General features: G+C 42.0%; 1 protein-coding gene across 3 annotated transcripts in view; it reads left to right on the top strand.

The window, feature by feature from the left end:
* Window positions 1-26,376, top strand: part of nkain2 (sodium/potassium transporting ATPase interacting 2) — a gene marked incomplete at both ends in the record, with an annotated part of 217,520 nt that overhangs the window by 191,119 nt on the left and 25 nt on the right. For all 3 annotated transcript variants that reach the window (XM_080745136.1, XM_080745135.1, XM_080745134.1), the window contains 2 exons: window positions 17,858-17,918; window positions 26,316-26,376. The exon at window positions 26,316-26,376 is cut by the window's right edge and continues 25 nt beyond it. In XM_080745136.1, coding sequence (XP_080601262.1) covers window positions 17,858-17,918; window positions 26,316-26,376 — 122 coding nt within the window. The remainder of the gene's footprint in view (window positions 1-17,857; window positions 17,919-26,315) is intronic.

The raw sequence follows: 26,376 nt of genomic DNA, 5'->3' as shown, positions 1-26,376 counted from the left end.
ACACTCTATGAGCTTGTAGATCGGCTATCTTTTCCTCTGGAACCAAGACATCAGAAGGCTGCCCGCAGTATATACTCTGTCCAGAGAGAAGGTATACTTTGAAAGGGAGCGAAAGGGAACATCTTTTTGCTATAGGGTTCAAGTGGATACCTTCCACCGGAATACCAATAAGACGCAAAGGCAGCGGTAAAAAAAGCGAGAAAAAGAGAGAGGTCTAGAGAGAGACAGAGGTAGGGGGGAGAGAGGGAGGGAGAGGAGGGGTGTCAGACGGAGAGAGGAAGAAGATGATGAGATGGTGGAAGAGGAGAAAAGCTCATCGCAGAGGGAGCTGAACGTTATTTAGACTAAATGAGGTCGAGACCTTGAGATTTACTCGGAATCTTAACTCGCGTGGTTAACAGCTCCCCGTGCGTGCGTGTGTGCGTGCTTGAGTGCGCGTGTGCATGTGAGCGTGCGTGCACACGCTTGTCCATGCAGTCTGCAGAATAACAACTAGGTCAATGTCAATGTGTCTTCTTCCTGTTAACACCTGAGTTGAACGGTAACAGCTTCTGCTCAGACAAATATTGTTTTAAGGCCTTGTGTGTGCGTGTACACGCGTGCACACGCACACATGTACCTTTCCGCTCCTACCCAAAAAAAATGATTTAAACTAGTGAAAAGAGACGATCTACAAGCACACAACGCCTCGCACCCGCGAGGCGTTGTGTGCTTGTAGATCGGCTGTTTTCACTACTTTAGTGCGACAGCCTTGTATGATGAAGCAGGGCTTTGCTTTGCGAAAAATTTGAAACTTGGAGATACAAGGTTTCTGCCCGACAGTGACGATTTACTTTGTTGGCCGCCCAGCACCCAAAATGAAACAAAGGCCGACATTTTATTTAATTATTTTTCCTAACGGACGGCCTGGACCGACCGGGAATGAACCGGCCGTTCGGTAGTTGTCCCGCTTTTCCCAATGGTCAGCACGTCCCTGCTCCTACCCCAGATTTGAACCCGGTGTCCAGCGAAAGTGCTGATTGTTATTTATTTTATTTTTCCCCCTTGGGATAATAAAGGTATCTATCTATATATCTAGCTAATAGAGCCCGTCTGCTTGCTCAGGGGATAAATGGAATCTTGACCATCAGGTCATAATTCGTGTCAGATCCATGTGTCTATAGGTAAGACATGACTTTTGACATAATCTAAATGTCTCAATAGAAGAGCAGGGAGACAAAATACAACCACCCCAATTGTATATGTTATAATGTATTAACATACTCTACCATAGCGATTGGAAAATGTAATTGTATTCATTAAAAAAGGTAAATAGTGCCACTTTAAAGAGGTGGTGCCATGATTTTTTCCACCCTCTAAAACATGATTATCATGTATTGTGATTATACTAGGAGGAAGATTTTTTCCAAAAAAGTATACAGAAAGAGTTAAAATTGGGTTGTTATGTGGCCACACCCCCAGTTCATTAAGTTTGCATGGATGTCATGGTGGGTGGTGACCCAGCTGAAGTTAGCCACACCCCACAGTGTTGGGTGAATGGTAATTATGGGAGGAGTTGATTCTGTGATGTAAACATATCTGTGTTTTTTAACTGACACTTTTGACCACAAGGTGGCAGCCTCCAAAAGAAAACAAACAAATACCAAGAGAATACATAATTGCTCATAAAAACCACACCAGGGGGTCCAATGATGTACTTTCAACCTCCTAGACCCATGAAAAACAGAAAAAGTACAAAACTATGGCACCACCTCTTTAATGCAAGGGGTTATTAAATAACATATCCTAATAGGAACAATTCAAAAGAATACAAGCTTTCAAGGGGACCCGAAGTGCAATATAGTTCAATGAAAACACAAAACTGCACGGAAAGAAAAACAAACAAATATATCTGTGTGAATTACACATCAGATCTAGATCATATAGACTACAGTGAGGAGGAAATAAGATATTATTTTAAATGGCACACAAGCTTGTGATTAAATAATAGCTACATTGGATAACTCCATTTCCTCACAAGTGATAGTTTTGGTCACAAACAGTGAGTGTATTTTATATTGAAAGTAGAACACACACATGCACGCACACACACACACGTGCACTGCACAGGAGAGATAAATATAGTAATTATGTGCCTTTTTGGCGGTGAGCAAACCATATTAATGCTTTGTGAGAAAAGGGGGCCTGGTGCCAGCTCAACAATGTAAATAAATACATCTTTGCAAGGTTCAAGATTTATGGCTTCTGCTGCTGCTCACTATAATGGGCAACATCTAGAAATGATTGTAGTTTTCATATCTTTACATTCATAAAGTGTGAGGAAGGTGTAACGGATACAAACACTGTTCTGATACTAACAATGAGGTTTACAATGTCTTGATTTGTTTAGTTTGTATTAAAGGGAGGGGAGGGGGGGTTAACACATCTTTTTTTTAAATAGGGGATATGCGCGTGACATCAGGTAAATCCATTTCCAATGGATTATACAAAAAGGACATTTACAAACAAATAATTTTACTGACATGACATACTTAGACAACAAGGTACACAATAAGGCTTAAAAAATATTAAAACCAAATATTACACAAAAGCAGGTGCATACTGTATGTCGTAAAAGGTCAGCTAAAAAGATTGCAAAATAATCTAGGACATCCAAGTTCCATTCTTCCCTGAAATGTGTGCCATACATATTATGGAGCATACGTGCTGGAAGCCCACTTAGCACTGGTTTTAGTCACCTTCAACATAACCTTATACAGTATGTTGAGATCCGGTAAGTCATGACCGACATGACGTGATGTTCTGAGATCTAATAGTCCTGTCATATCCATTATCAGTGTGGTTGCCCTCACAGGGAAACCACACTAATAGTACTTGCAGTGGCGTCAGTTCAGAAAAAGCTAAGGTATGGCAACATGACTGGTGTCTTGCACGCGCGCCTTCATGTCATGTTGCCATACCTTAGCAAGAGGCATGATACATTGATGATGTGGCGTGATGTCATACAATACACAAATTGTATGTTCCGAGTCGCTGCTGCACCCCAAACTTTAAACCGCGCTACAGTCGCGTCGCTAAAACGGCCTCGTTTTACTGTTTTTAGCCCTTTAACCGTTTTCTCCTAACAGGGCATCATCTGGGATACAATCCCTTTTATGCCCATATATGGAGATCCCTAACAGAATCCCTTTCATGCCCATATATGGAGATCCCTAACAGAATCCCTTTTATGCCCATATATGGAGATCCCTAACAGCATCCCTTTTATGCCCATATATGGAGATCACTAACAGCTAACAGAATCCCTTTTATGCCCATATATGGAGATCCCTAACAGAATCCCTTTTATGCCCATATATGGAGATCCCTAACAGAATCCCTTTTATGCCCATATATGGAGATCACTAACAGAATCCCTTTTATGCCCATATATGGAGATCCCTAACAGAATCCCTTTTATGCCCATATATGGAGATCCCTAACAGAATCCCTTGTATGCCCATATATGGAGATCCCTAACAAAATCCCTTTTATGCCCATATATGGAGATCCCTAACAGAATCCCTTTTATGCCCATATATTATGGAGAAATCCCTGCTCTGAGTATCTGACATCAGTGTGATGTCACCTGTTTATGCCCATATATGGAGATCCCTGCTCTGCGTATCTGGTTGCTATGGTAAACAGTTGGTTGCTATGGTAAAAAAACATGGTTGCTATGGTAAACAGTTGGTTGCTAGGGTAAACAGTTGGTTGCTAGGGTAAAACCATGGTTGCTAAGGTGGTTGCTAACGTACACTAACAGACCAGCAACAACAGACTGTTGCCACAGCAACGTACACAAAGGTTTGTGTACACATGTGGTGTGATGTCATACTGATGCGGAGATATGAGCAGGGCAAAGGTGTGACGTGTGACGTGTGACGGACGGACGGACGGACGGACGGACGGACGGACGGACGGCCGGTGGAGGTTTTCATAGTAAACTGCTCCCTGACGGTCGCAATGAATTGTACCTGTGCAGCTGACCTGCGGAACCTGGGAATATAGCCTACCATTTTGTCAAGATGGGGAGAATACAAGTGTGGAGAATATAATTATAATACCTTTTTAAAGTGACCATTTTGTAAAATGTTGCATTTGTAGTTATTTTACTGTAATGTAACAACATAATAACCAGCACAGATAGACAAAGAGACATTCATGGTTTTATATTTAAAAGTGACTTTTATTTTCCCCCCTGGACCCAGGGTATGGCAGCTGCATACCCAGGCCATACCCAATTCGACTTTATTCCTTCCAGCCTTCCAGACTTAATTTTGCCGCACTACTCCCCCACAGTGTTGGTGGCACGCACGTGGGCCATATGTAAAATCGACCGGCTTCATCGGGACACGACTGGGTGTATTTTGCTAAGAGATACAGGTACGTTATATACAGTCCTGGAATTTCGTCATTTGGGGCAAGGTCAAGGCCACTTGGCCTTTGGTGTTGTCCATTTTTTGAGGGCACAAAGGCCAAATGCCAGGGCAGAGAGGCCATCAAATAAAACAAGATTTTAGTCCATTGAAAGAATTTGTTGAATTTAAGGGTTAGGGATGATAACCTAATCTGCAGTGAAATAAATAAATTAAGGTATTTAAAATCTGATCCATGCTCAGCCCTGCACCAAGTTTAAAGACACTGGATTGGTTTAAAGATGGGGACTTGGAGTTAAGATTTCAGAAAATCAACAAAAGACACTGGGGTCTATGTGAAAAGAAAGAGACACCGGTATCTACTGTCTACTGTCTACCAGAAAGAGACAGAGGAGAAAGTGGTACAGTCAGCTGAGGCATCTATTTATTTGACAAGTTGGCCAATGTTTAATTTGTTTTTAGAGGTATTAAAAAGTCCTTAAATTGGCACTTTAGAAATGTGAAGATACCCTCCATACACTTAAACTTTATGTTGGTTTGTTTACAGTTGAGTGAGAAAACAATGTTTCACATTAAGTTAATCATCTGGGGACCCCCAAAATAATTGGGGGGTCGTTTGTGATGACGTCATCAAATGATAAAGTCGACCTCAACTCAACTTTTTACTGAGTCAAGTCGACTTGCAAAACTCACAAGTCGTTAATGCCCTAATATACAGTACATATAGTTCAAGTACAGAGATCAGCGCACAGAGGCACGTATCAAGAGAAAGACAAACTCAAATTGGTGTCTTACCAACTAAATATAGTCATGCAGGGTTCCAACCTCTGAGTTGGAAGGCCTGATTTAAATGCCCGGGCCGTTCTCTAACACAGCAGATCTCCAAGCCTACGGCGCCCTGCATCCGTGGCGCGCCGTAGGCTTGCAGATCGGCCGCGATCGGCGCGCGACACCATCATGCGACAAGAATATAAACCCGGGCTTTTTGCAGACATTTACAAGAAACCAGAATACGGGTTATCTCTCCCAAGGTTTCAGATAACCTTGGGAGCTTGCCTTTGAAGATATGAGGTGTGTGTGTGTGTGTGTGTGTGTGTGTGTGTGTGTGTGTGTGTGTGCGTGTGCGTGTGCGTGTGCGTGTGTGTGTGTGTGTGTGTGTGCGTGCGTGTTGTTTCTCCTGCTCTAATTGTGAGCGGTATCCCACTGTGCTGTCCTGCTCTAGTTATAACAACACCTGTTTCTTTGTATGTTCAACTGTGTCTATTGTTGTATGTATGGCTATGGACACACCTGTGACTGTAGCTGTGTGCACCGTGTATGCAACTTGTGTCTCTATTTCTGTGTACACATCTCAGGTTATACGTCTGTCTGTATATATCCACCTGTTTCCGCGAGAATTTACTGTAGAATTATTTGTGAGACACTTCCGGAGAACAGCAGACATACAAGCTCACGCCGCGTCGCAGATGCAACCGTTGTGAGCTTGTAGATCACTCTTGGCTGCCGTGCCCGAACTGCCGCACTCCTTCTGCGCAATGCACGATGGGACGTTGGAAAGTTGTGGATATACCGGTATACATGCAGTAAAGATCATCAGGATCGGGACTTGAACACGTGATGCACTGTCACTGTCTACTTATCGTCACTGTCGGGCAGAAACCTTGTATCTCCAAGTTTCAAATTTGTAAATTTTTTCACAAAGTAAAGCACTGCTTCATCATACAAGGCCATCGCACAAAAGTAGTGAAAACAGCTGATCCACAAGCACACAACGCCTCGTGGTGCGAGGCGTTGTGTGCTTGTAGATCAGCTGTTTTCACTAGTTTAAATCATTTTAAAAATGATGAATACAAAACAAACAGTTTTGGACATACAAGGTTTCCACCTGACAACGACGTTATGTGCCTATAGGTGCCTGGACTGCTGGACCACGGCCCAGGCCAGGGTTTGTCTTTCAAGGGAAATTTATGTCATATTACTGTACAAAAAATATGCACAAAAATATCTTTCCCCCTAAGATACAGTATGTAACGTGGAAAACCTGGGAGAATATCCATTCTCTTTATAGGACAGATTGAAAATAACGTTTAAAGGAGAATTTCGGCCTGGAAGGTTATTTTACCTTTAGCTCTCCCAAAATAGTAGTCCAGATTATTGTTTTTATTATTAGTGGCCAAGGCACGAAGTGCCCGAAGGCCACTTATTGATATTGGACTTCAGCACTATTATTATTATTATTACGCCACTTTTTCTCTAGCGGCTAGACCGTGCAGTCGCTTTTTACGAAACTCGGCAGTATGGCAGAGGACTATGCCAAACGGCTAAATCGCGAAGCTCGCAACAATCGGCCAAAGGGTGGCGCTGTAGGAAGCCTTTGAAAAATGCCAACTTTGAACTGGTGTAGCTCATGCCCTGTTTCAGGTACAGCAATGAAACCTGTATACACTTATGCGTCTCCTCGTGCCGAACAACTTTTACGCTCTGACTTTTGACTCCTGACCTTTACTTCTCCCACAATTTTGAATTATATGTAAAACAGTCAAAATCTATCTCCTCCTGGGATTTTCGCGTAACGTGCGCAAAACTTTTTTTTACATGAACTTTGGACCAATGCGGTCATCGCACAGCGGCCGGATTTCTTTTAAAGCGAAACATTATTTTTTAATAATTCACTCAATGTTGCAGTTTTATGCAAATTATTCTTCTGCCTCTAAATCATACATGCAAAGTGACACGTTCATGGCATTTGGCAAATATGTCGAGGGTTAGTCCAAATATCACTGAAAGCAATCTTACTCGAATTGGCCAAAGGGGGGCGCTATACGAAGCGTTTGAAAACTCAAACTTTAAAGCGGCATAAGTCATGCCTCGTTTCGTTTGAAGACATGCAACTTGCTTACACGCGTACCTTGACTCAAGCTGAAGACATCTTTGTCTAGGACCTACACCATGAATTTTCACTTTTTCTATTTTAAAACCTTTTTTTGGGGTCCCACTGGCACCTTCTATCCTCACAAAGTCCTATTTCTGACCGTTGTGTCTTTCTCTGGTTTTGGGCAGACAGAGATGAAAAGCTTTCCACGGGTTCTCAGAACAGTGCTGTTCTGAGAGTTGACGAGAGTGACGTCACTCTCGGATTCCCGTTTTTTTTTCAGAGTAAAAAAAAAAAAAAAATCAAAAACATTTTTTTTTTCAAAACTTTTTTTTTTTTCAAAAACTTTTTTTTTCAAAAACTTTTTTTTCAAAAAACTTTTTTTTTTCAAAAAACTTTTTTTTCAAAAAACTTTTTTTTTTCAAAAACTTTTTTTTTTCCTGGAAAAACCCCACTAGATGCGCCCCTGAGCAAACAGAGGCCGTTTTGGTATTGCAGCTGGAGAGCCTCATTATAGTAGAGCTAGAACAAACAAAAAGAATGGTCAGAGTGTTTTTTGAGGGTTAAAACCTGTCTAAGACTCAATTTTGAGCATATATTTATACAAAAAATATAGTTTTAACTCATTGACTGCGCCGCCCCGAGTTCCCCGAGTTATTCCCATTGTCTGAGGCTGCGAAGCCCGAGTTTCACGAGTTGGGGCTGTTTTCAAGGTTTATGCAAAAGTACACTTTCCCCTAGCCTGTGACAAATTTTCATGTTGCTATGATAAAAGGGTGGTTAAAAATCACACATCAAAGTCAGCTTGTTTGAAAACAAAGGAGAAATCGACCTCCCCAGTCCCCATGACCCAAAGTGAACTCATTTATCAGGACACGGCTGCAGTTCTGCCGACACAGCGCGGCGCGGCCGCAGCAGTGGTGAAACAAAACTAGCAGATCTTCAAGCAGACCATTCTGCATGAATCAAAAACATTTTCACTTGAAAAGCTGTGACCTGCTGCACTGGGTCACCCTAACTCTAACCCACACACAACTCACCCAGTTGACGCCTCTTGTTTAGCTTTTAGCTTGGTGCAACTCCGTCCATTATAGTGCATATCATCCCAGCAAAACAGACATCGCAGTTTGACCAATCCAGCGAGATGGAGATCGAAAAGTAATCCTTTTAGCTGGTTGTGGACCCCCTCCATTTTAGTGGATCATCGCAGCAAAACAAACAAGCACTATAAAAGTCACTCCGACGTCGCAGTTTGACCAATCCAGCGAGATGGACATCGAAACATTGGTAATCCTCATGGTATTGTTATAGTTTTATCGTGTTTTATTCAAAAAGTAACCCATCGAATGTTCCACCATTGTTTGGTAACTCTCAAGCCAGCTTGGAAGCCTGCTTAGATTTCCTCTCTCTCAAAGTGATCTCTCTCACCGTGTCTATATGTCTCTCTACCTCTCGCGGAAAAAAAAGAGAGAGAGAGTGTGTAGCAGACTCTCTATGTCTCTCGACCCACTCGCTCTGTTACACTGCTCTCTCTCTCTTGCTCTAATTTCTCTCTCTCTCTCTCTCTCTCTCTCTCTCTTTTTTTTCCACTAGACCCAATCTAACGTTCTGGCGGAAAAAAAAGAGAGAGAGAGTGTGTAGCAGACTCTCTATGTCTCTCGACCACTAATTTCTCTCTCTCTCTCTCTCTCTCTCTCTCTCTCTCTCTTTTTTCCGCTAGACCCAACTTTATTAGAATAAACCTTACAGCCGTGATACAAGATTGATTGATTGATTGATTGATTGATTGATTGAAGACTTAGAAGTTTGCATAGGAAAAGGTACAGTTTCATGATGGTACAGTTCACTGGTACAAGGTCTACTAAAAGGAGATCCATGAAAATACTAGGCTTATTTCCATAGTAAACCATATATCTCATATAACATTGAATGACAGACAAATAGAACACAGTACTATGCAGTAGATATGTAAAGAAAAACAAAAAAGAAAACAGTAAGAGTAAGTAAGAGTAAGAGTGCACGTGTGCGTGCGCATGCCCATGTTCGCGTGCACATGCATGTTGTTGCACGTTGCAGAGGGGGGGGGGAGAGAGAGAGAGAGAGAGACAGTGACACAACGTAAACTGTTTTCGATGTGTGTGCACGCTCGTGCACGTTGCGTGCTCGTGTGTTTATTGCTGTAAACTCAAGACATGCATCAGACTGCATTCTGAGATAGACAGCGCCGCCGTGTGGATGACAGGCGTGCCTGCATCCACTGCTATGGATCAGAGCCCTTAGGTCTATTGTCCACATAACTTCAGGGATTGAGCTGAAATGTGCCTTTATACTTGAAAAGTCTGTAAAACACGTATTTGTTTACCCATTTGGTTGAAAACATACTGCCTGATGCATCATTGAAGCCAAAAATAGAAGGCTGAAAAGAGTTATGTTTGATAGCATCCTTTCGAAAACATGTATTCAGAGAGCTGTTTTGGTGATTACATCGCCTACAAACAGCCCTATTTCTAAACAATAGAAAATGATAGCAACTTACTACTTGGCGGATTTGTAAAGAGGGCGAATTGATCTTTCCATACGTATATGGAAGTTGGTATATTCACAGTAGAATGAATAGATATTCTATTTATTATACTAAAAAGTCGTTTATCTCAAAATGTCTACTCAAAAAGGCTGTTTTGATAGCAAAAACAATCTTTATAAAGTTGCCATTTACTAGACCATAGAACAAGATACAGATTTTCCAGTTTGATGTATCGGAAAGAGCGCGAGCAGGCCTTTCCAGTGATATGGGTGTGGTGTGCATACACACTACAGGCGATGCGTAATCGTCCCCCCAAAATGTGTTTGAAAAAATCTGCCTGATGGTGGCGCTATATGGGACAGATCCATTTTGATGACATGAGTGTAGACATACTGTGTAGCGATTTGCGTGATTTTAGGGCAAAATCTGTAGGAGTAGTGTCCAAAAATGTGTTTTGAAAAATCGGCCTGAAGGTGGCGCTAAATGGGACATATCCATGTTGATGAGATGAGTGTAGACATACTGTGTACCGATTTGCGTGATTTGAGGGCAAATATTGTAGGAGCAGTGTCCAAAAATGTGTTTTGCAAGAATCGGCCTCATGGTGGCGCTAGAAGAGGGGCATGTGAGAATTGATGGGTGGAGGTTGTAGGTTGGCAGGCAAGGAGTGTGTGTGCAAAATTTGGCATGGATCGGGGCAACGGTTGCGGAGATACAATGTGACGTGCAAAAGTGTGACGTGTGACGGACGGACAGACAATGTGCCCATTACACTGTAAGAAAATATTTTTTTTGTTTCAAATCATAAAGTAAGCATCTGATGTAATAAATAAAGAGCTGTGAGTAAAAAAAAATTAGTTGTTTGCTTGAAAAGAGACCATTCACAAAAACGTCTTTTTCTCCAGTTGTTATTCTGAGAGGGCTTGGTTTTGGTGAAACAAGGGTTTTCAAATGGCTATAACTGAAGAAGTGTACATGATAAAAACATAATTCTTTTTTCTGTGGAAACTAGAAGTTATCCTCTTTCATCTGGGCCATGGCATGACATAGTCATCATTAGACAGAATTTAAAAAGAAAATGGTAAACATGGTAAAAATCAAGAAATGCTTGGCAACCTAGCTTGATAGTTCACTTTTAATGGTGGCAGTCAATGAGTTAAAAGCATGGTGTAGGCCCTTTAAGTAAGCTCCGCCCTTAGATTTTCCGCAATTTGGAGCAGTTCGTAAAACACTTAAACCCGCTTTTATTCCAGAACTTTCGCGTCACGTGCACAGAACTTTTTTTACAAGAACTTTGGACCAATATCTACAGATCTGTCAGATCGGATTTTTTAAAAATTGAAACATGCTTTTTTAATAATTCCATGAATATTGCAAGTATTATGCAAATTATTCTTCTGCCTCTAAAACATACATGCAAAGTAAAATTTTCATGATGAACTACTGTAGAGGGTTAGTCCAAATATCACTGAAACCAATCTTACCCCAATTGGCCAAGGGGGGGCGCTATATCATTTTGAAAGAAGGCGTCAAGTACATTACATGAAACTTTTTCTTTTTTCTTTTCTTTTCTTTTTAAATGACAGGTCCATTATGTGTGACTGCAGTAGTGTAGTGGGCAGTGCCTGTGCCTGGTATACGGATGGTTGAGTGTTCAAACCCCATGTCGGGTTGAGTTGACGTTAACATCCTGGATGCCCGTGGCATGTGCGTATGTCAAACTCTTTAATGTTGACACGTCTGATCTAACTCCAGATCACGTTCATGTTTAAAATGAGCCCTTCTCTACCGGCCGTTTTGAGTAAAAGAAAATATGATCACTCGAAAATGTCAGAAATACTCAGATTACATTTACTCAGATTGATTTCACCCCAAGCCTCCAAAATATAAAAAATAAATCAATAAAATCAAGGCACTCAGCCTACATAGAACTTTTTTTTTTAAACAAACATGGTTAACAGATTCTGTGGCTGCCTAGTGTAGTGGTCAGGGCACATGCCTTACATGCAGAAGCTTGTTGGATCGAATCCCACCTGGGGCTTGTATAAGCATAAAACCATGACATAAATCCTGAAACCTGAAACAAGCATTATAATACAAACTGTCATGTCTACACCTATGTTGTGATTTCCAAGGATTGCGGTGATACCATGTACCAGCTCAGTGGTCTAGTGGTTTGAGTGTCTGCCCTGAGACTGGGAGATCTGGGTTCAAACCTGGGTTGCGTCATACCAAATATTCTAAAAAATGGGACCCAGTTCCTCCCTAGCCTGACACTTCAGTCCACACATCACCACCACCTGCTGGTGGGTGGTGTGTAGTGTGGACTGAACCCGGAGATATTTTAATCTATTTCGAAAGCGCCCAAAGAGCGGGCGCATTGAATGGGCCAATCAGGGTTGTATGCTTGGGGCACGTGTGTGGCTGCTCCTGTCCCAGCCCCCTCCAAACAGAGCTCTTGAGCTCACGTGAGACTCGCTCGTGGACTCTGATTGGTGTCCTCTGCCCACGTGAGAGTCTAGTGGACTCTGATTGGTCTGTGAAAACTGTCATGGCGGAGTCAGACTCGACTCGTATTATTTTAATAAACTATGAAATAGTGTCGTTTCTTCACGTTTTAATACCATTTTGCACTAACGTAAACATGCAGAAATATCATATGTTATGAGAAATAACGTATTTTTGCAATGTCACGCCACGTCGACGTCGCGTGTGTGTGTGTGTGTGTGTATGTGTGTGTGTGTGTGTGTGACGTCAATAGGCTTTAGCCCCCCCCCCGCCGAAATAGAATGTCTGCCCGGAATCTCAGACTCTCCCCCCACGTAGTGGTGTGAGATGTCTGGCGCTCGCAGTCAGGCAAGTTCCTCCCTGCTTGAAACTCAACATCTAGGGTTGGATTGGGGGTAACTCCCTGCGACATACTAGCGTCATGTCCAGGGGGTGTACTTGTACAACAAGTTACCTTACGCTACAGAAACAGGAGATAGGCTCCTGCCCTATGAGATTCATAGCCTGGCCGATTCATATGGTCTTCATAGCTCAGCAAGTCTTACTATGTACATCATCAAACTGTCCAGGTGCATAGTATCACAGTTTTTGTTTATGTCTGTTGCATATAGGCCTACAGTCTTTTGCATACATGTTGTGTAGAGGCCAATTTGTGCTTTTACCTATAACCACCGATTAGTGTAAAACTTTGTATGCATGAAACTTTTTCTCTTTTTTTTAAATGACAGGTCCTTTATGTGTGACTGCTGTAGTGTAGTGGTCAGTGCCTGTGCCTGATATACAGATGGTTGTGAGTTCATACCCCACGTCAGGTTGAGTTGATGTTAACATCCTGGATGCCCATGGCATGTGCGTATGTCAAACTCTTTAATGTTGACACGTCTGATCTAACTCCAGATCACGTTCATGTTTAAAATGAGCCCTTCTCTGCCAGCCGTTTTTTTCTGTTCTGAGTAAAAGAAAATATGATCACTCGAAAATGTCAGAAATACATTTACTCAGATTGATTTCACCCCAAGCCTCCAAAATATAAAAAAGAAATCAATAAAATCAAGGCACTCAGCCTACATAGAACTTTTTTTTTAAACAAACATGGCTAACAGATTCTGTGGCTGCCTAGTGTAGTGGTCAGGGCATATGCCTTTCATGCAGAAGGTCGTTGGATCGAATCCCGCCTGGGGTTTATATAAGCATAAAACCATGATATTTGGTACACTTCACAGTTTGGTTCCTTGAACAATGTCTGATATGGAGCCTTCCTAAAAATGTCCCCCAACCCCCCTTGATGCGTATTTTAATATCCGCCATTACTAAATAATGTATTTTGCATCATAAATCCTGAAACAAGCATTATAATACAAACTGTCATGTCTACACCTATGTTGTGATTTCCAAGGATTGCAACAATATCATGTACCAGCTCAGTGGCCTAGTGGTTTGAGTGTCTCCCCTGAGACTGGGAGATCCAGGTTCAAACCCCGGTCGCGTCTTACCAAAGATTCTAAAAAATGGTACCCAGTGCCTCCCTGCTTGAAACTCAGAATCAGGGGTTGGAATGGGGGAATCTACCTGTGACATGCTAGCGTCATGTCCAGGGGGTGTACTTGTACATCAAGTTGCCTTACGCTACAGAAATGAGATTCATAGCCGTGCCGATTCATATGATCTTCATAGTTCAGCAAGGCTTACTATGTACAGTACATAATCAAACTGTCCAGGTGCATAGTGTCACAGTTTTTTATGTCTGTTGCATATAGGCCTACAGTCTTTTGCATACATGTTGTGTAGAGGCCAATTTGTGCTTTTACCTATAACCACCGATTAGTTTAAAACTTTGTATGCACACTTCCCAGAGGCCAAGGAAAAACCTGTGCCCTGCATTTTTCACATCTGCCATTTATAGCGCCACCAGAAGGCCGACTTACAGTATGTAAAACACATTCTTCAATATTACTCCTTCAGATTTTATCCGAAAATCACACAAATTAGTACACAGTATCTCTACAGTGATGTAATCATGACGGATTTGTCAGATATCATATTCTATCTAATTGGCTAACATTGAATTCCAAGGTTTGCAGGATTGCTCCTTTTTGAACAAAATGTCTCAAACGCAGCCTGCTATGTGTGTGAGATTTTGCACACACATTCCCACTAGTCCAAGGAACAGATGCCACCCTTCTCACATTGGCCTGTTATAGCGCCACCAGCGGGTACATTTTTGAAAAACACATTTTTGGAACAAAATGCTTCAAATCCCGCATGCAGCGTCCGATTGCCGTGAAAGGCCCAAGAACACGTGGCACCCTTTTCACTTTGGCCTATTATAGAGTCACCACTAGGCCAAAAAAAAACCTACCTGACCTGCCGGAGTCCTGTTCGGAAGAACACTGCTTCTAGTTTTCTTTGATATTCTTCTTTGCTTTCCCTTGATGCCTTTTTGCTTTCCTGCTTTTTATGCCTTGGACACTTTATCGCTGCTTGCAGCTATATTTATTATTTATTTTTATAACAGGCAATATTGTCCTTTCTTCCTACCCAACCACGGCTTCAAACAAGGGCGATTGGTTAAATTGTTAATAAACGTAATCGGGGAAAAAAATTATAATCTGTGTTTGTCATACATAATGATTTGGTTACACTAAAATCCGTCCGAACAAACAAACAAAAACAAAAATCTTGTGTGCTTCCATATATGGGCAAGACTGATGTCATCAACATGACATCATCATCAACATGTGGCCAAAGATCCACAATGGAAGTCATTACACCTCGCTGTTTATTCGCTTTTTTGTTATTATGTATTCATTTTTGAGTAATTTGAACTCATCCTCTGCCAAACACCACGACTCACCACAAGATCAACACACGCTGTTTCAACTCCACATAAGTCCAGAACCGCTCCTCGAAATCACTCACCTTTTATCCCCCAGTTTTTCGCGGAAGCACAGAGATAACGTCCGTTGTTACCGTCGTCGGGGGATCGATAGTACTGCAGACAAGTAAGCTTCACGGGACGCATAATGAAATTACTCATATGTAGCACCACTCACCTCACACTAGGTGTGATTTTTTTGGCCATTTAAGTTTGCTTGTTTTTTGTTTGTTTCTTTCTGTGGTCGTCATGGCTGCCAGTTCCCACCTGATGTTGTGTGGGAGTTCAGTCTGCTCCAGACCGTAGTGAATAACTGCTAGCTTACATAACTTCTTCAGACAAGGACTCAAGTCTAAGATGAACAGGTCATCTGTTCTGTGTTCTCCTCCAAATAGGATGACACGATCTCCCATCATGCAACAGCAGCCGTCAATCATCCTTAACGGGCCGTTCCCCTTAGGCTTCATCTCCTTCCAGGAGAAGGTCTCTGGATTGAATTTCCACAGATCATTGAGAGAGTCAGGGTTCCCACCGCCAAATATGTACAGCTCTCCATTATAGGTAAAGGCTGAATGACCCCTGCGTCCTTTTGGATGAAGCTGTGCAGAAGGCATGTTTAGCCAGCTGTTGGTCTCTGTGTCAAACACTCTGATGGTTTTTATACTCCATGAGCCCCCAAATACAAACATCTTTGTCCCGATGATGGTGGCAGAATGACACATTGAAGCAAGTGGAGGAGTGCCTCTGGTGTAAACTAAAGACCAAAGCATTGTGGTGGTGTCCAACTTGTAGACAATATTGGTCGATCCCTGTTTGCTGTTGCCTCCATGTATAAATATGACATTCTCCAAGACACATGCCGAGTGGCCCCTCATCCCCTCTGGAACAGTCCCAGAAACCCTGGGTTTGAACCATGTGTGGGAGTCGACATCAAATGCATGAAGCACGTTGCAGTAACCTGAGTAAGTCTTCCCTCCCCAGAGGTAGACGATATCTCCTACCAGCGCAGCTGTGTGGCCGTAACGCCAGGAGGGAACCTCAAGGTGGCGCCCTCCTCTTCCAGGTGTTACTGGAGTCAACTCCCTCCAGGCTAAAGACACTGTGTTGAAGACGAACACATCAATATGATCAATCGAAGGAAAAGGAGAATTCAAACCATGTACTCCGAAGGAATACAGCTTGTTTCCCACGGAAACAGCAGCGTGCTGACGGTCTCTGTTTGGTACGTGGTTGAGATGAACGGTCCACCGCAACATATTTCTCACACCAGCAAGCGACCGTGGAATGGGTCAAAGTGGATCCCTTCAGATCTTCTGTAACGTGATGCAGTTCTAGTGTGCGTGCGTCCGCTCATATGGGTTGAGTGACACAAACATCATGAACAGTATGGCCAATCAGTGAAGCCGAAGTCTGTTGTTCTCCCATATATGGGAAAGTGATCACCATAACATTTCTGTGGATCTCGAAAGATGTGGTCAAATGCGGTAAACACTCTGGCAGAGGTAGCAGTTGTTAATTAATGAATACCCAGCAATGAATGTATTATATAACAACGTAATATAACAACTTTCACAGATATTTCAGAGTCAACCAAACTCTGATGTATTTTAACCATAAAATAACCATTTCTGGAGTGCACACATGTGCGCGCGAACACACGTGTCGGAGAAAAAGAGAGAGAAATACGTGGAACCTTCTAAGCCGAAATTTTCCGTCGTTAACCACTTCATCCCTATTCTTGTGGGAACATAAGTAAAAAATAGCAGATCATCAAGCGTCAAGTACAACGTTACAATTTTTGGCAAAGAGATTTGGTGTAGATTGAAAAAGGACAGTTCAACTTAAGTCTGTTTTATGGAGTGTGGAAGGTCTAAACTGAATTATTGATATATTAGGATATTGATAAATTCCAAATACCTAAGTAATCTGTGGCACCCCTGGAAACCCTGCTGTACAGTTGGTATGTATGTACAGTATACAGTACATGTGTGTTTGTAGCTGTCTGCGTCCGTGTTTCTGTGTGTTGTGTATGTCCGCAGCTGTCCATGTACTGTACTGTATGTACGTCTATCTGTGTCTGTTTCTTTTCACATCTGTCTCCAATCAATTTGATATTGATACAATTGAATCAACCGTTCTGTTTAATTTAACACACTCTCACACTCACTCCCCTCTCTCTCTCTCTCTCTCTCTCTCTCTCTCTCTCTCTCTCTCTCTTTCTTCTGTCTATCTCCCTTTCTCCCTTTCTTTCTCTCTCTCGATGTATTGATCTCTCTATACATCTCTCTCTATACATCTCTCTCTCTCTCTCTCTCTCTCTCTCTCTCTCTCTCTCTCTCTTTCTCTCTCTATCCACTCTCCTGGCCCCCTCATTGACCATAGATGTAATTTAGATAGCATTTTAAATGTTTACGTTATAATTTGCTATGAAGTTTTTACTGAATAGGTGCTTGGTCCACCTGTTTTTGTAGATTTGCCTACTAATTCTTTCCGTTTGATGTATTGACGTTGATGTACTGATGTATTATGAAGTCGCTCTGGATTAATGAGCGTCTGCTAAATGCTTAAATTGTAAATTCTCTCTCTCTCTCTCTCTCTCTCTCTCTCTCTCTCTCTCTTTCTATCTCTCTCTCTCTCTCTCTCTCTCTCTCTCCATCCAGTTGGTGGGATTTGTCTATGCCTGCTATGTGGTCAAGCTCATTTCAGAAGAAGAGGATAGCTGTGAGTATGCACGCACACACGCACGCACGTACGCATGCACGCACTCACGTGGACACTCATACACTTCATATTTCTTTCTCCGTTTATTTCCGTTTATTACTCATAATCATACTGCACATCCTGTTTCTGTGAAATTGTCGGAATCGGCCGTAGAATCTGATCTAATCTCCTAAAAGCATTTAGCCTTAACAAGCGGAGAGTCTCCAGAGCCTCTGACATTAGATTACGTTATAATGTTTTTAATAATTAGATCCCAGGTCAAAAATACTGTCCGAAATATATTCTATTTACCCCCCAATAAAACATAATTCTCCCGTGTTTCAGTTAGGTTTCAGTTAACTCAGAATGAAGGTTTTCCAATTACCGTTTCTTCCTGTGAAAGAAGCTCCCCTCCATTCATCTCCTATTATCTTTTGGTTAATACAAATTATTGTCATGTTTTACATGGAATGGTTTTCAAACTTTCTCAAGGCAGAGACGTTTCAAAGGAAATATTCTTTGAACTAAACCGAACCAAAACAACATGTTGTGCTATTACTGAAGCCCCATCAACCAAAAGTATAAACATACTTTGATTTGATTTGTTTATCCCACAACCTAATTAGAATCGCCCCAAAAAATAGTGTGTTTTTGTGTTTGTGTGTGTTTCCATCTGTAACTCCACGTTCAGCAGTTGTTCAATTGTCTAAAAAACATAATACAAAAATCAATAACGCATGTACCTAGCCCAACATCAACTTTATCACCTTCAGATGTGTCTCTACTTCTCATAATCCCCAAATGTTTAAAATATTTTCCCAAATTTTGGCCTGTAGGCAGCTGTCCTGTGATGCGATTTACATCACAAATGGGCGTCAACAAGCGTCTGTCTGCTTCACACCAAGGGGCTGTAGGCTAGTTATATTTATTATACAGCAGTTCATGGGGTCTCAATCAGCATCATCAACAAGTTTGTACATTCATACACATTATTCATACAACAGACTAATGGGCTCTATTTTGATTGTCTTGAGGTGGTGCCATAGTTTTGTACTTTTTCTGGTTTTCATGTGTCTAGAAGGTTGACAGTATTTCATTAGACCCCCTGATGTGGTTGTTATGAGCAATTTTGTATTCCCTTTGCATTTTGGATTTCTTTCTCGAGGCTGCCACCTTGTGGGTCAAAAGTGGCGATCCAAAAAAAAAGAAAGCATTACCCCGAATTAGAGTTTGGAAAGCTGCACGTCGGAAAGTTGGAACTCTCCGGCGAAAGGTTTGGTGACTTGAAGAAGGGGCAAATAAGTCACATGTTGACTTTTGGGGGATATGAGTCACGATTCTGTCCTTACCGGGACATGACTCCAACAACGCTGAGTCGGCTCAAACGGACTTCGCAACGCTCGACACGGTGCCTCCGTTGGCTCAAGTCCGCTTGAGACGGATAGAAGCTCCATTGCAATATCCTCACGGCTCCATCCCACAGGTGGGGAACAGTTGTGTTAGACGGTGCTCTGCACCACCATTGTCAAATGAGGAATAATATTTTGTTAGAAAGGTGTTCCATCCCCTCTGGTAGACTTCCAGACAACAACTGTTCTGGTGGCTCACTTACTAAGACACAACTTGTATGTTGGGTTTTCCCTTTAATTTGTCACCCTTTTTTATTGTTTTCTCTCGGAGAAGTGGTAGCTCCGATAGCACTTAATTCCTAAGCAAAGTATACAAGTTTTGTATTGTTTTTGTATTTCCACTGCCAGCACCATGCACACACAGACAGTAGTGCACCCCCCCCCCCCCCCCCACACACACACACACGCACGCACGCACACGCACACGCGCACACACACACACACTCCTCCTGTAATCTCCCTACAGCGTTGTATGTCCAAGAGCCAATTATTCTGTGTGCAAGCGCTTCTTGGAGCGGGAGCTGCTACACCTCTCTTTATTATTCTTATAACACATTGTTAGGCGGTTCTCTCGATCCCGCTCGCTCATTTGAATGTGTCTGCTCGGCTGTACACGCAGGACAACCCTTCTCTTCTCGCTCACACACAAGCCCCACATCACGCTGCCAAGTTTATCTCCTCCTCGGCACTGACCTTATCGTTGTCTACCGGCCAAGCACGTACTTGGTCCCCCGAGCCGGACTGTGATCCACGACCGCCAGGCTCTCCAGAGGGTGCTTAAGCCTTTAAGACCTCGACTTATTTTATACTTCAACTATTGAAAAATAGCAGATCTACAAGCTCACAGCGCGGCACCGAGTGCCGTGCTGCGAGCTGGTAGATCTGCTATTTTTGAAAAATCGTGAAAGTTAGTTGTATATTTATATTTTTCAGGCGAACTTTTGTAACTCAAATCTCTGCTTCTGTGGGTCCTGGAACGAGGATGGGGGTCCGCGACCAAATACCTATAATTTTGGGGGAAAAGTTTGAGAACCACTGATTTAGAAGAAGGATTTAGAAGACATGTATAAAATCGGGACACAAACATTCAAAGACTTAGCAGATCTACAAGCTCGCGAGCTCAGTGCCGAGCTCACAGCGCGGCACTCAGTGCCGCGCTGTGAGCTTGTATGTCTGCTATTTTTCAAATACCTAAAGCATAAAATAATGATTAAAGTGGGTCAAATCGAACAAGACACAGATTTCTCGTTCCCGGTCTAAATAGATTAAAATTCGAGGCCAGCTCAGAGCTGCCTGTCACCCGGGACCTCTGCACCCAGGGGAGCAGAGAAGACACCCACAGGATCATCACAGATACAGCCTCGCGGGGCCTCTACGCCCAGAGGACTAGAGGTGTGCATTGGCACTGGCCTCGCCATTCCATTCCATTATGATTAACCTGTATTACTGCACACATTTTTCATTAGTTAATACAAGCGGTCTATACATATTTAACTACTTTTTTAGAAGGATTAGAGACTGCTGTGAGGGATATATGTATATTATAATCACTCTCCTTGACATGAATGTCTTGGTGAGGTGGTGCCATAGAGGGCAGGTGGTGCCATAGTTTTGTACTTTTTTCTATCCATGTAGTTAACATTACTCTAATATACCCCCAGGTGTGGTTATAATATGCACATAATATGTGCAGAAGACATATGTCTTCCCTGTGCATTTTTGGTTTCTTCCCGAAAGCTGAAAACCTCTGAGTCAAAAGGCCCAATTGAAATACAGTGCACCGTTTTAGTGACATCATAAAATCATCCGCTCCCCTTTTCACCATTCAACAACACTGTGGGTGTGGCTAACTTTAGCTGGGTCACCTGACAACCAGGCATACTTAACTGCTTTAGTGCCTATCCCGAACTAGTTCGGGATGATTTGGATTTTTTTTTTCGAGCCGGGCCGCCGGCCGTCATCTGTTTACACGGCCCGCGAGAGCGTCGCGCCGCTGATATTTACCATCCACTCCAATGCAATCCATGATCTTTAGAGCTCATTTTCTCTGTTCCATGCATATCCATGAGGTGTGCAAGGTTTAATCATGGCTAAATCGCCGAAAATAGGGCTTCTAAAATGCTTGGTAGCCAATTGCTAACTTCAAGCTAACTTCATCCTGTCCCTGTTGATGACACAAAGGAAAGTGTTCAGGCTTGTCATGGCTGCGCACGGCTTGTGCTGTTACAGCGCTTGTGGATGGGTGTTTTCTATGGCCACTGGGTGCCCTCTAGTGGTGAAAAGGTGGTATTGAAAGCGTAATGAGCAGGTGGGTGTGGCCACATACAAACTGGTGGCAGTTTACAGAGTATTTGTTAATGGCTGTGGGACATAGCGACACTAACAGCCATTATAAAATAAAGGCATTTCTAAAATATTGCAACATGAAATTTATAGTATTGAACAAAATAGTACGGGGACTGCCCATAAGTCCGAAATCTCATTAGTCCTACATCTCATTAGTCCACATTTAGTTAGGGTTAGGTTTTTGGGTTAGGTTTAGGCATAGTTTTACTGAGCTTAGGGTTAGGGTTTGGGTTAGGTTTAGGCATAGTTTTACTGAGCTTAGGGTTAGGGTTTGGGTTAGGTTTAGGCATAGTTTTACTGAGCTTAGGGTTAGGGTTTGGGTTAGGTTTAGGCATAGTTTTACTGAGCTTAGGGTTAGGGTTTGGGTTAGGTTTAGGCATAGTTTTACTGAGCTTAGGGTTAGGGTTTGGGTTAGGTTTAGGCATAGTTTTACCCAGGTTAGATTCTGACTAATGGGATGTACAGTAGGAACAATGAGATTTCAGCACCAATATATTAATGACAATTCTGAAATAGCAGAAGTGTTTCTATTGGTCTAGAGAGCCCAAATCCACTTTTTTTTTGATGTCCAGTTAATACACATACACAGATGGAAGTGTCCTCCTAAATCACATCTACACGTATGTGTGTGTGTGTGTGTGTGTGTGTGTGTGTGTGTGTGTGTGTGTGTGTGTGTGTGTGTGGGGTACATGTCCAACCAAATTAACACTTTTGACCATACGTCTGTAACAGATAGCGTATGCGATCACTCTCAGAGTTAAATTAACACTTACAGTGCGAGTGTGCAGTCTGACACATCGCATACCGAGGCTGTTTCCGTCTCAATTAGCAGACCGAATCACACAGAAACATGCAGCCACGCGCGTGCACGCGAGTGCGTGCACACGCAGACTAATTAGCAGATTAATTAGCCTCCTCAGCACCTCTGAATCTTCATTGGCCCTCAGTGGGGGTTCAATCCTCCACCCAAGGCACATCTGCCTATGAAGCTGCACTGCTGTTATCAGGCATGTGCACACATACTGTAGACATCAAAGGGGGCTTGAGCCCCTGCCCTTTTATCCACCTGTAAAAAGTGCCCTCTCTCTCTCAGACCATGAAGGCAGTTTTCACTATGGTGAAAGAAATGCAAATACCCTCTTTCCATGCCATACCTGAAGGCAGCATTCAAGAGAATTGCCTTCTCCAAACACTCCTGAACTTGAATGCAGCATCTTATGTGGAAAGAATTGCCCTTTCTGTGTAGGAATTATGCTTATGATTATGCTTAGTTCAGTGTGGCATAACGCACCGAAAATAGCCGACCTCCAAGCTCACAACGCGTCGCAGCGCGACGTGTTGTGAGCTTGGAGGTCTGCTATTTTCGATATTTCCACAAAAGGCCCTTTAAGAAATTTCAGCCCCTGCCTCTCTAACATTCTCTGCATGCCCCTGGCGGTTATTATTTTGTCTCTCCAGCATAGACTGTAAAAACATTAAAATATGCACAAACCTTACAGGGCGTCCCAACCTGAATCTGTTACTATAGCATCAAAATCACTTCAACCACTTTATCCAGTGGTGTAAAGTAACTAAGTGCATTTTCTTAAGTACTGTACTGAGACTTTTGTGAGACTTTACTGGAGTATTTCCAATTTCCAATACTTTTACCTCTACTCCACTACATCTCGGACCCAAATATTGTACTTTTACTCCACTACATTTATTTGAAAACTTTAGTAGTTACTTTGTGGATATAAATTATAATTAATTATAATAACACATACATTAACCACTTTAGCTAGATTTTATACCTTGGCTATTTGAAAATCGCCGATCTACAAGCTCACACGTTGCGAGCTTGTAGATCTGCTATTTTCAAACATTTTGTACTTTTACTTTTGATGCCAATACTTTCGTACTTTTACTCAAGTGCATTTTGAATTCTGAACTTTTTATTTGAGTACGTTTTCCACTACTGACTTTAACCATATACACATCTGTGATTTGAAGATACCCAGATCTACACGTTCACAATACATACTGTATACATTTTTGGATCCTTGACATGAAAAAAGTTTGATATCCGTGTTTTCAGTTTTCTGTTTTTTTTTTTGCTATCCGCCGCACTGCGAAGTATACGCATGGCCTAAGTGGATAAGAGGTCACGTGTCCGCGTCAGTCACTGTCACACTGTGGTCAACAGCACGCACACACACACACACACACACACACACACACACACACACACGCACACGCACGCACGCTGAGTGGTAAAAATCCAATGGAGAGGAGCCTGCGGGGCCGGGGCGGCCATCGAGACTTAAATGAGCGGTAACCGATCGTTTTTGGCGAAGGGAGAAGCTTATTCATCAAATTAGCTTTGTGTGCACGGAGGAAAAACAGTTTAGGAAAGAATCACTGTGGAGCTGATTCAATTTAAGGGGAGAGAGCGAGCGCGGCGAGGCTGCAGATGTAAGGCCCCCAAGCCTTTACGATTGCACCTAAAATAGCAGGACACTCACTGGCCTTCTAAGAGCTGAACCGGCGTTGTGGTATTAACCCACAAAGACTGGGAATTATTCTATACTTTAGCTATTGAAAAATAGCAGATATACAAGCTCGCTGCGAGCTTGTAGATCTGCTATTTATTTATTTTTATCGTGAAAATGTGTGCAAATCTTGGAAATATATCTTTTTTTAAAGCAGACATCTGTAACTCCAATCTTTGCTACTGGGGTCCCTGGAACATTTTTTTTTAGATGGGGGCCAAGTACCTATAATTTTGGGGGTCCTTGACATTGAGAAACACTGATTTAGAAAAAGGATTTAGAAGACATCTAGAGAATCGGGTCAACGTATTCAAAGACTTGCACACATTTTCAAGATTTTTCAAAAATAGCAGATCTACAAGCGCGCATCGCGGCACTCAGTGCCACGCTGTGAGCTTGTATATCTGCTATTTTTTAATAGTTAAAGCATAAAATAATGGTTAAAGGTCTAAATGGGTTAACACTCAATGGCCTGTTTATGGCGTAGTTGTGTGAGCAACGTGTGTGTACATGCGTTCACACGTGGATGCGTGCGTGCGTGCGTGCCACCTTGTAAAAAACATATCAAATTAACAATTTTTTCATCGGAGTGGAATGGAAATTCAAAAAGATGACAGGAACATATCAAATGAATTATTTTTCCATCAGAGGGATTTTTCCATCAGGAAATTCTGAAAAGATAACAGGAGAAAATTCAAACAACCAATAATAACAATAACAAAACTCACTTTGTGAAAGCCGTCATCCGATGATTTCATAAAGCAAACAATTTGTTTCGTCACATTCCATTATTTACTCTTCTTTATTCTTTACTGAATGGATTGAACATCGTTTAGACAAGCTCCTTCAGCTCTCTGACAGATAGTCAGCTGACTGCCCATGAACCAATCGCAGTCATTCTTGCCTACAAGGGACCCCCAGGGGTGCTCAAGGACCCCCCAGTTAACTTATTGATAGTTAGGAACCAAAATGGACCCTCTGTTCTGTAACCATGAGAGTGTACAAGCAGAACCGTTTGAATTACACTGGATGGTTATACAGGTCATAAAGTCATTCTTTGAGCACATAAACAAACACGAAACCAAGAGAATTCCGACCCTTTGAACATTCCAAAACACAACCCAACATTTGTTGTTCTTATTTTCTTGTATAAATGAACCCCAACTCTACAAAATATTGTTTTGCTACCAGCACAAAGTGTAATTTTATCATTAGCCTGTGTGTGCGGGGTTGCCCACCTGCCCCCGGCAGGTAAATAAAACTTTCGGGCAGGTGGAGTTTGATTTCAGGTTGCCCGAAACAACCGTCTATAAAAACAGCACAAGATATCTGTCTAAACAGCTGAACGTGGCCAGAGCAGCTAGCACTCTGTCTTTCTGGTTGTGAAATGTAAAATAATAAGAGTGATTGACCTATAATGTGCTGTTCTAACTGTTGCTACACTTAAAAATGTAAAATAACAAGTGTGAACCCATTGTCATATTGATAGCTAAGTAATTGGCATAAAAATATTATTTTTCTCGCACAGCCCCAGTAAGTTCGAAAGGTGTCAAATTGAATGGTAATTCACATTTTACCTATTTTATAATTAGTGTCAACCCCTCTGTGTGGATAGATACTGTAGATACTTTATAATAGTGTCTGTGTGGATAGTTAGATAGATTATAATTAGAGGTGTAACAATACAGTAACTGCATCCATGCATAGATTTACATTTTTAATGATCCAACTATATTGATATGCAAACAACTAAATATTGCGTAGTTTGACTTTGTATCACATTGAATCGTTTTGCAATGCCAATAATCGATTGTACCGATACTAAGTACCGATACTTGTGCGTTGTATTTCACAATTTTAAGAAGAAAAGAAGAGGGGTTTAATTCGTTTTTCATTTTCCATGTCCATGTATTTACCAGAGAATCATTGTGTTTACTTATTTATATCCCTAATAACAATTTTTTCCCATAAATACCTGCAGTATCCCCACGTTTCACACAGATTCTGCTAAATCGTTACAGTATGGATTTTAGATCATCAAATCGTATCATATCGCCGTGAATGAATCAATATCGTCCATGTATCGTATCATATGTATGAACACATTGTAATTGTGTGTTGTTGGTTTGCAGTTGATTTTATAGGAGGGTTTGACTCCTATGGATACCAGGGTCCACAGAAGACCTCTCACCT

Source organism: Nannobrachium achirus (assembly GCF_963921795.1).
Source record: "Nannobrachium achirus genome assembly, chromosome: 16".
Classification (NCBI taxonomy): Eukaryota; Metazoa; Chordata; class Actinopteri; order Myctophiformes; family Myctophidae; genus Nannobrachium; species Nannobrachium achirus.
This window is presented reverse-complemented; position numbering and strand designations above follow the sequence as displayed.